Source organism: Rhinopithecus bieti, unplaced genomic scaffold (genome assembly GCF_001698545.2).
Source record: "Rhinopithecus bieti isolate Rb0 unplaced genomic scaffold, ASM169854v2 scaffold_15769, whole genome shotgun sequence".
Lineage (NCBI taxonomy): Eukaryota > Metazoa > Chordata > Mammalia > Primates > Cercopithecidae > Rhinopithecus > Rhinopithecus bieti.
Window position 1 is genome coordinate 733,517 of NW_016809129.1, and position 11,804 is coordinate 745,320.

At 35.7% G+C, this 11,804-nt stretch overlaps 1 protein-coding gene across 1 annotated transcript in view; it reads left to right on the forward strand.

Annotated features, from left to right (window-relative positions):
• Positions 1 to 8,838, forward strand: part of SLCO1A2 (solute carrier organic anion transporter family member 1A2) — a 71,264-nt gene extending 62,426 nt beyond the window's left edge. Inside the window, 1 exon segment of the mRNA XM_017888599.1 lies at positions 3,681 to 8,838. Coding sequence (XP_017744088.1) covers positions 3,681 to 3,902 — 222 coding nt within the window. The 3' untranslated portion in view covers positions 3,903 to 8,838.
• The last annotated feature ends 2,966 nt before the right edge of the window (positions 8,839 to 11,804 follow it).

Sequence of the window (11,804 nt, forward strand, 5' to 3'; positions counted from 1 at the left end):
GAGACTGGGGTTTCCTAAATTCAGGACTCTAACTGCGGCGCAAATCCACCATGTGTACAACGTTTACCTGGTTCTCCCTCTGTCTCACCACTTGGGGATGTGGAGGGTAAGGAAAACCAACCTGAAAATGAAGCTTGTGCTGACTGCTGTGTTGCGAGTGAAAAAAAGTCCTTTGTCCCTGACCTACGAGTCTTGTATCTTCTGTTAGCATCCTTGAAACTGTGGCAGGCTAGCCTGTTAACTTACAAATGAAGTAAAATCTTAGACTCTTTTACAATTCTTGAGAACAAACTTCTGATTACCTTTAAATTTTGCAAAAAAAGTAAAAATGATTAATTTGATTTATTTCAACCAATAGAAGGGGAGAAAATGCAATATGGTAATTCTTAAGAAAAAACCCCACACAAATAAGTTAAAACACAAGACGAAGTGATTTTGCAAATTGGTTAAACTTGCTTGTTAAAGGATAGCAATTTTTATACTGGACTTTTCAAAATTTGAACTATATGTTGTTTATAAGAGACAGATCAAAAATATAAAATGATTGAAGATAAGATTTTAAAAAGATACCAGACACATACTAAATCAACTTCTGTAGTTATATTAATGATTTAAACAAAGTATAAGTTAAAGGGAAAAAATTGATAGCGTTAAACAGGGATATTACTTACTAATAAAAGGAAAACATGACAAAATATAGAAAATTATGAACCTATGTAAATCTATCAACATAACCTCAAATATGCAAAACGAAAATTTATAAAATTATAAGAAGAATTCTACAGAATGGAAAATTTCGACATACTTGTGCCACAAATGAATATTAAATACAGATGAAAATGAGTGAGGATACAGTATATTTCAACTTCAAATTGTACAAGAGTAATCGAATATACAGATAAATGTAAATGAATATATATAATCTATATGAATCTATAATACATCTGTATCTATATCTACATGAATACATGGATAATTGTTAACCCAAATACCAGCACCTATGCCACTAAAAAGTTAAAAAAAAGTATTGATACCACATAAATCCTGTTTTCTGTTCACAATGCAATGATATAATGGAGCTCACCTATAATAAAAGATGCCCAAACCTCAAATGTTTGAAAAGTAGTAAAAAAATGCAGTCTTAAATTACTCATGGTTAAAATAATAAATTACAATAAACATAATTAAATAATTAGAACTCTATGTCAATGAAAGCACTGAATAAGAAAAACTTGTGGGATGAAGCCAAGCCAACCAGTAATCAAAGGGATTTTTAGAGCTTTAAATGTATAAATATATATACACATATGTATATGTTTGCATATGTACAAATATATGTATATGAATATGTATATTAATACATACATATAAGTACATATATACATATTTATTTACATATGTATACAAATAATGTATATTTACATATATAGATATATTACATATATAAATATACATATGCAATATATATTCACATATGTATATACACATAGGTATATATGTTTATATACACATATGTATAAAACAATATGTATGTAAATATATACATATACACATTTACATGTAAAAGGCTGAAAATTAATGAACTTAGAATTTAGAAAAAGAACAATAAAATATATACAAATGATGTAGAACGACCTGATAAATGCCTCAATAATTTACATATTGATATATTTCCTATCTCAAACAAGAATAAATGATACAATATATTTTAAAATTCAAAAGGAACATATCTTGGTTAAAAGACAATAAAAACATCATCCTAAACATCAGGTTTTTCAGAAATTAAACAGAAACATAAAGGAGTAAACAAAGCTGAATTCACAGGCTCTATGTCTCAAAATGGGGAGTGGTTTCTGGTATCAGCTTCCAAAAGAAGTATAAAGTACTTCTAAGTCAAGAGACTAAATCCAGATTCAACGCTTTAATCCAATTAATGAGGCAAAACACCTTGTACAGGGGTTAGTGTTCCTCAAAATTTGATATTCACTCAGAACTTCACAATGTGAACTTATTTGCAAGTAGAGCATTTACGAGTGGAATTAGTTAAGTTAAAATGAGGTTATACTGGATTGCAGTAGGCCTTAAATCCAATCACTGGTGTCCATTTTTTTCTGAATCCTAGTAATGTTTCATAATAAAAGCAAATTTTAGAAGGAGAAATATAGAAATGAGAAGCAGAAATTAATAAATAGACTATATACCATAGAGGGAATCAGAAAGTAAAGAGCTATGGTTTTGTAAAGTTGCAAAGGTATTACTAATAACAATACTGTGGAACGGCAAATAAAGAAAGAGAGGAGGCACAAATAAAACATCATTAAGGATGAAAAAGGTAATATAAGTACAGATATTATAATACTTACACAGGGATTTTTAGATATAACAATTTAGAAACATATTAAATGGATATTTTCTAGACAATTATATATTACTAGATATTATTATAAATCTATAGAAACATGAATATTTTATAGTTACTTAAAATGTAAATCCTTCAAAATGCTCATCTCCCAAAGGCACCAAGTTCAGATGTTTTCAGGAGAGTCTGATAAAACCTACAATGAACTGATGATTCATTCGTAAATTGTGCAAGTTATTCTCAGAAACAGAAAAAGGGAAAATTTTGTAATTCATTTCACAAAGCTAGTACAATCTTAATAATCACACTGGACAAGTTCAGTACAAGAAAAAAATTTGTAGGCTAATCTTATACATGCAAAAATTCTACATAAAAATTGATAACTTGAATCTAATAATGTGTAAAAATTACAAATACGGTTTATTTTAAGCATGCAAGGATAGGTAGACATCAGACAATCTATTGGTGTAATAGACGCTAATTAACACAATAAAGGTAGAAAACCTTGGATACTCTTCCGACTACAAGCAGAAAAGTTACTTGGTTATATTATGCACATTCATGATTAAAACTTTGAGCAAGCTCATAATAGAAAATAACTTCCTTAATATGATCAAGGTCATCTAAAGAAACTCTCACAATATATTATAATTCATGATGATTCTTTGGAAGCATTCTTACTAAATACTATTCACTGCTATCAATAGCAGTATTAATTTTGAGGTGAAGATCCTATTCAATGAAAAGCTAGTTATAACAACAATAACAAAACATTAGAAAAGATGAAAATAAATTTGGATTTTCTCAATGGGAAATTTTTAAAAATACATAAGACATTTTTTCTTTTTTTTTTTGAGATGGAGTCTGTCTCTTGTCGCCCAGGCTGGAGTGCAGTTGCGCGATCTCGGCTCACTGCAAGCTGCGCCTCCTGGGTTCAAGCCATTCTCTTGCCTCAGCCTCCCCAGTAGCTGCGACTGCAGGTGCCCACCACCGCGCCCGGCTAATTTTTTGTATTTTTAGTAGAGACGGGGTTTCACCTTGTTAACCAGGATGGTTTCGATCTCCTGACCTCGTGATCCACCCGCCTCGGCCTCCCAAAGTGCTGGGATTACAGGCCTGAGCCACTGCGCCCGGCCAACAAAAACATTTTAACAAATACTGAAATTAATAAGAGAGTTTAGTAAAGTTGCTTATATAAGATCAGCATGCAAAACTATCAGCTGCTGTTTTTATCAGAATAAAATATAAAGATATACAAATTTAGTTTGCACTAACCACACGGTCTATGTAATATTTAATATGTTTTAACTTTTAAAAAAATAGATACATCTACCTTGGATTGCCGGCAGCATTAAGAGGATCAAGCTTTGTTCCAGCCTTAATCATCCTAATTCTTTTGAGGAAGTGTCATCTACCCGGTGAAAATGCCTCTTCAGGAACCGAGCTTATAGAGACAAAAGTCAAAGGGAAGAAAAATGAGTGCAAAGATATGTACCAAAAGCCCACGGTTTTGAATGATGATGAATTGAAAACTAAATTGTAATTGCCCTATTATATTACTTTTTTCCGAATTGGAGAACATGCTGTACAACTTAATTATTTTAAAAATCAACAGAGGTACTATAGATAACTTTTTCTTGTCTTTAAGAAACTGAAAAAAAAATTCTTAACTCAAAATAATAAAATGTTCACTAATGATATTTCTAAGGTATCAATAACACTTGAGTTTTCCTAGGAGGGTCATCTCTAATAGCCCCTAAAGAAGATTCTTAGAGCCAGCTTTATTTTATGTTGAAACAGCAATTTCTCTTAATTCATCAAAGTAAGGGTGTAGTTCCTACATCTCTTTCTACTAATAGTTCTAAAATTTTTCTGTTATGAAAACCTATTTAATTCCACTAAATTTGTGCTTTGATATTGGAATTATTCAGATGTCTAAATTCTCATTCTGTTATGTGACGATTTAAATATTTTATTCAAGTTTATCACTTCCATGTGAGAGAAGCCTACATCTTCTTATTCTATTTAGGAATCGTTCTTTAACTCTTCTATTTATTCTAGGCATGACTCCTATATAATAGATTAGTCATAAATATACCTTCCTGCTTTCAATTTTTTCTCGTCTTTGTTACTCATACATTTGATCAGTTTGTACAGCGTACTGACAAACTTAAGCAGGTTATTAAAAATCATGAGGCAAAGATTGTTGGATTTTTTTTTTTCAGCAATTCAAATCTGGTGACTAAAGTCTTTCTTAAAAGCAAGTGCCTGAATCAAAGGATGAAAGGACAATATTATAAAAACTCCAGCTCTTAAAGTCTGTTTGTAATGTCAGATATTGTCAAAGAACCACTTTCTCAGACTCAGGACTCTTTAGACCAATGTTTATACCACCCATTGTGTCCTAAGGTAGAACACAAACACTAATTTTCCGAAAATAATCTTAGACAATAGCTTCTGTTATGAAACAGAGTTTAATAAAGGCTAAGGTACATATTAAAAGCTAAATCTATTTATATTATTATTTTGTAAATTATGGATAAAATTAAAAATGGAAGAATTTTAGATATAGAAGAGGACTTACTGATTAATATAGGCTTCTGGTAAAAGAGGGTAGAATGAACAGACAAATACCTGTTTGTCTACTCTTTATTCTCCTTCCTGTTGAAATGACAGTCAATATTTAAGAATGACATAAATCCTAATGGATGAAGAGAATGGAGTAAGGAAGGGTGGGAGAAGTGGGTGTTCATACATTATGGTTATTTATGTGTGCTATAAACGGAGAGTGTCTGCAGGGATACCACAGAGTGGAGGAAGCTGAAATACAGAATACACCTAGAAGGAGCCTGGAATGGAAGTGTGAAACTGAGTTGCCAGTTCAGAGTGTGAGTTGGTAGCTGGACAGAAAGCAGGCCAGTTAACTGAAGGACTTTGTACAGATGCTTTACATGTTAATATGATTTCCCAAATGATCGGATGCATCACATGAAAAAAGAAAGCAACTGAGAAGAGAAAGGCTGTATAGAACAGGTTTAAGGGGAAGGATGAAAAGTTAAGTTTCAGTTTCATGAAGTTTGAGACTTCAGCTCAGGGCATATTAAAAATAACCAAGGTTCAAGATGAGACTGGCCTTGAAACAAGAGAGAGGAACTATAATCATTGGAAAGGGGGAGTTTAACTTTGATGTAAGTATGACTGCAGCAGTGAGGTATCGTGTTAAGGCCTGATGACATGAAATTTGGAGCCACTTCCTTCATGGTGTGAGGAAGTGAGAAGAATGGCCTGGAAACTAAAACAAGGAGAAAAGACTTACCTATATTCACAGAGCAGTAAGAAAAAGTAAACAGCCACTGCATGAGAAGGTTTCCGGGGAATCAGATTTTGCTGAGTGTGTGATGATGAAGAGAATGCTCATTTCTGAACTGGAATCTGAGATAAAAAGAAGCAAATAGGAGGTATATGGAAGTTAGACTTATGGAAATTAGAAGAAGGGGAATGAGAGATAGCTTGGAATTCTGGCTATTTAGGTGACTGACATAAATGGGAGCAGAGGACATAATGAGGTTAGTTCATATGGATTCAAGGTAGACAGTGTTGGTGAAACTGTGAGTGTCAAAATTAGGCGAGGTGGTGACTGGGCTCCCTGGTGACCTCTCGTCATGGAAGAAAACTGAATAAGCAAAACTTACTCAAGCTCCTGAGGCCCATTCATTATTCCTATTGATAGATTTGAGGTGATCTGAGAAAGCTGTCTTACTTTGTGGACAATTCACCACTTGAGCACCCTCAATGGAGCATCATAGGCCCAGAGAGACGTGGCTATGGACTTAGTACCTTGGCCTCGCTTTTATCCCCTCATGGAGGAGACGGCATTTTACTCTGAAAGCATAGGGTTCTCCTTTGACAGTCCTTAGTGGGAGAAAGCAGGTCAGAGAAAGTGGGTGTTGGAGTGCTTTGGGATCCCTCATGACCTCTGTTGTTGGTATACGTGAAGCCTGGGAGTTTAGTTCTTATTCTGAGCACTTGTACTGTCTCATGAGGGTAGAAATAATGGCATAGCAGACAGATGGAGAAGAGAAACAAGAGAACAGGTAGTGAGAAGTCGAGAGTCAGTAATTTTCTTACTCAATATTGTGGGGAGTATAAAGTTAATGAAACTAGAAATAGTGGTTTAATATATTACTTATAATTCAAAAATTATAAGTAATATATTTATTACTATATTTACAAATGCTTACACAGTTTCTTTGTGAATCCACCTATGGTTTTATTTTAATTAATTTTTTTATTTCAAAGCAATGAAATGTTGCTTTGTGGAGTCTGATAGCATTATATCAGGTAAATGGGTTTCTGCTACATCTCCACATTATTGGGGAGATGCTTGAACACCTCAGAATACACATACCCTTAAGGTTCAAGGGCTGGGGTTGAGCTCTACATAAGGGAATTTTCCTCCTCCCAGAAGGGTGATCATTGTATAGACAGACATGAAGACAGAACCAGAATGACTTCCGTGGGTGGAAATAGTGCCATCAGAATCATTTATTTTATGAAATAAATATTATTTATCTACATTGAAAAAATACTGCTCCTCCTAAAATCATTAACTTCTCCTCAGATGACTTTAAGAAATTTGAGTAACAGCACATGAAGTGGTAAAGACCCTTAATCTTTCTGGTATATTAGAAGAGCCTTTTAATCAGTCTCTGGAAGGACACTAGGGATTGCAGCTGAATAAATATATTAAGAATAACAAATCAGTTCAACACTGAGTAGAGTCTGAGTTGGAATTTTCCATGGAAATTCTCTTATGTCTCTTCTAACAATAAGGAAGACAAAACAAAGACTAAGTAATTAAACAAAAGCTCGAAATGTTTTGTAACCAAAAGCTTTAAATGTTATGTAACCAGAATGCTATGTAACCAGAGCTGTTAGATCAGATACTGGCCGATTCATAGGTGAACCTCTGCTTTGTGGGTCCTCTCATGCGTCCCCATTTTGAGAATGTAAGTAATTTGACTTTGCAGCCCTTCCAAAAAGGGTACTATCCCACTTCTCCTGGCATAAATCATACATTGACTGAACGTACACCATCTGAAAATCACTCATGCTGCTTGAACCAAGGTCATTATCAGAGAAAGCTCCTGGTGGAAGAGGTTGTAGATGTTAAAAGAGTATGATTTCTATATCAAAAAATGCAGAAATTGACAGAATGGTTCTTATTTACTGGGCCTGGAGAATTCCTGTTCTGGCATTCTTAGATCCCTCAAATGTATTACCAAGGGGAAAAGGAAAAAGAGGTAAGCAGGCAGTAGGGTAAGCCGTTGTTTGCTTGCCAAGGAACTGGAGAGTGCAGATTTCAGGCTCCCTTGAGGAAATTCTCCTGAGCCCTTAGCCAGGAGAAGAGAGCAGAGAATGCTTTTCTGTAGAATCCCAAGGGGCATAAAAGAGGATGAGTAACTGGGTCCTTTGCAAGTTCCCGACCCCTAAGCCTTCCCAACATGGAGAAACTACACCAGTGTTCAAAAGTTTCTAGGTTGGAGGAACAAACTTGAGCATCAAGGGCAGATGATTTGTTAACACAGTCCTGTGCAGAGGGCTCCTTTAGAAGGCATCCCCTGTGACCAAAACACAGAGAGCACCTTCTACTTTCTGGCCTTAAGCCATCAATGCATCCAGGTGTAATCCATCCTCAAACCTGGAATCTATCCCTTGACTTCCCATCCAGACCACATTCCATCCCATCACTGTGTCCAGCCCTGCCCAGAATGCATGCTGTTCTCCCAGAGTCTCATAGAAATGAGGACTTGCACTGAAATAGGCTGTGGGAAACAAAAGGATAAGGAGGTCTGGACCAGTCTATAATGGTAGTGGGTGAAAACAACCTGTGGAAAAACACATGAGTTCATTAGGAAATAAGGTGACAGATCCCCAGCTGGTGAAGAACTAGAATGTCTATTATGCTCATACAATTGATGTTTTATTTTAATACACCAGAGCTACCACACAAAACTTCCCTCCATGTGAAAGCCTCCAGATAAAATTCCGCCATCCCTCCTCTCCTCATGTCCTCCTGCTCAGACCCACCTTCATGCCCCTAAACCAATCTGCATCGTGCCTGTTTCAGAGAGTCATGGGAAGATGGGCAGTGCCTCCACTGTCACCATTCCCCACACCTCTGCACATTTCTGCTCCTTCCCCTCTAGACTCCACAACTTCACAGTCTTACTGTTGTAAATATTCCTGTACAGTTAGTAATGATCAAATGATCCTGTGGTCAGAGGCTTCTTTGGTGGTGTCTTCTTACCCTTAAGAGAGGTCATGAAATCCAGAAGGGGCAACCTTTCAAGGAGAGCTTTGGAGTCATTTCTGTGTGAGACACTATTGCATATTCCTGTAAGATTGCTTTCATATTTAAGGAATGATGTTACTTAACAAATGAACAAAAAAATTGCAAATAAATTTCTTAACAGTGTCTACAATGGCTTAATCATATCTTCTCTCTTCCATATCCCTTCCTTTCTCCTCTTCCCTCAAGATCACAAAAATATACTCCACTTTCAATTATCTCAGTTGTCTCTCCTCCTGCAAAGGGGAGAAAGGCTGGAGAGAACATGGGAAACATGAATCCGATGATAATACCTAACCTCAGTCAGCAATTAACCTCATCATCCAGTTTCTTCCAATGAAAGAGTTAACAGGAAAATGGTCAAAGGTTGACAAGAAGAAAGAATTGGAGGAATTAAATGGTTAATTCACCAAATGTAAAAGGCCCCCAAATTGGAAAAGCACTAAATTAGTTTTGAAGGAAGAACGGAAGGGAGGAGGGAGAGAATATAGGAAGAAAGAAAGGAGAGGAGAAAATAAAACAAAGTATAAAGTACTTTGAAGATTTTAAAATGCAAGCTTTTGTTTATCTTTTCATTGTAACTTAGACTCAGACGAAGCTTCCAAAATAATTTTCTATGTAAAATAATTTGTCCTAGAGGATTCTGGGAGGATAGCAGAGTAGGGAGCACCAGAAATCTGTCTTCCCAGTTGGACAACAAATTCATTGGTAGATTATGTCTTATGTAACTATTTTGAAACTCTGGAGCTAATTGAAGGCTTACAACTTCCAGGGGAAGGTTAAACATAAATTGAGGTTAATTTTGGTGAACTTCAGCCCTTAGCAGAGTAGCAACTACCCACCCCCCACTGCCAGTTCCATGGCAGGCAGCTGGGCACTTGCTCCAGGAGCAGCTTGCATGCAGTGTGTGGTGGCCAGGGTGGGCAAAATCATCCTGTTCTTCAAATTTCAGGCAGCTGTTCTCAGAATGTTGGTTGCTGCTTCTAACCAAAAGATGCAAACACATAAATGGGCAGCCATTGTTTTTGTACCTCCCTTCATTGTTGCAATCTCCTCCCTCATCAATTGAAGTGATTTCCAGAGGATTTAAAGAGCCAGCACTACTTTGCCTCCTTTCATTTTTTTATTTCCCCCCCTTTGGGAGCCAGACATTAAAGACTAAGATATTCAACAGCAACTGTATACACAGGGAAAATTAGAAAGGGACTGAGCATGGCCAGGAAAAGACACAGGCTCAGAAAAGACCAGAGATGTCAAGTTTACACTTTATGCTGATCCCTGGCACACAGGCAGCATATAGGTATTAAAAACAACAACAGTAAAGCCTAAGGAAGGGAAATAACTGATTTATAGTTAGAATATATTTTGGATTCAAATGTCCAGCTTCCAACAAAAAAGGCACAAAGCATATAAAGAAACAGAAAACCATGGCCTATTCAAAGGAAGAAAATAAATCAACAGGAGTTGTCCCTAGAAAAGACCTGATGGTACATCAACCAGACAAAGACTTTAAAACAACTCTTTTAAATATGCTAAGGAAAGATGTGGAGAAAGTCAAGAAAATGATGTGCAAACAAAATGGAAATATCAACAAAGAAATAGAATACTTGAAAAGAAACATTTCTGAAGCTGAAAATGCAACATCTGGAATGAAAATTTTACTAGAGGGATTCAAAGGCAGGTTCAAGCAGGCAGAAGAATCAGTACACTTAAAGACAGGACAATGGAAATTACTGAGTCTGAGCAACAGAAGAGTAGAAGATTGAGAAAAAGTAGAGAGATCCTAATGGACTTGTGGGACACCATTCAGCAGACCAACATGCACATTGTGGAAGTCTAAGAAGGAGAAGAGTGAGAGGAACAGGAAGAGAGAATATTAGAATAAACAGTAGCTGAAAACTCCCTGAATCTGATTAATAATATGAATATAAACATCCAAGCTCAACAGACTCCAAGTTAAATGAACTAAAAGAGATCCACACTTTGTGTTTTGAAGGACAAAGACAAAGAGAAAATTTTAAGAGCAGCAAGAGAGAAGTGACTCATCATGTATCAGGGATTCTCAGTGAAAGTAACAGATTTCTCACCAGAAACTTTGGAGGCAAGAAGGCAGTGGGCCAGTATATTCAAAATGCTGAAAGAGAGAAAAAAATCAATCTGTGAACTAATAATTCTACTTCTGGCAAAATCATCCTTCAAAAGTAAAGGAGAAATTAAGACATTCCTGGATAAACAAAAGCTGAGCAAGTTCATTAACACTAGACCTTCCCTGAAAGAAATGCTCACAGGAGTCTTGCAAGGTGAAATAAAAAGACACTGGACAGTAAGGTGAAGCTGTGTGAAGGAATAAAGATCGCAGTAAAGGTAAATATATGGGCAATCATAAAAGCTTGCATTATTATAACATTGATTTATAACTCCGCTTTAACTTTCCACATTTTAAAAGACTATTACACAAAAATTACATTGACATTTTGGTTTGTAACTCCACATTTTGTTTTATATGAAATTTAAAAGATTAATGTATTCAAAATAATTAGTGGCCAGATGGGATGGCTCACACCTGTAATCCAAGTACTTTGGGAGGCTGAGGTGGGCAGATCACTTGAGCTGATGAGTTTGAGACCAGCGTGGGAAACATGGCAAAACTCCATCTCTACAAAACAATACAGAAATTAACGGGGCATGTGAGTGCACACCTGTGGTCTCAGCTACTCAGAAGGCTGAGGAGGGAACATGGCTTGAGTCCAGGAGGCAGAGATTTCAGTGAACTGAGATTGCACCACTGCACTTCAGCCTGGGTGACAGACCCAGATCTTGTCTAAAAAAAAAAAAAAAAAAAAAAAAAAATTAGTTTATGTTTTGGGCACACAGTGTACACAATGAATAAGGATGTAATCATACCAAAAAAACTATACAATATACACAAAAAGAAATGAGAAAGAAATATAAATATTTCAATACTAAAAAATTAAACACAAAAGAAGACAGTAATTCAGAAAAGGGGGGACAAAAAAAGCAACATAGAAAACAATATAAAACAAATAAGAAGATGACAGAAGTAAGTCTTTCCTTATCATTAATGACTTTAAA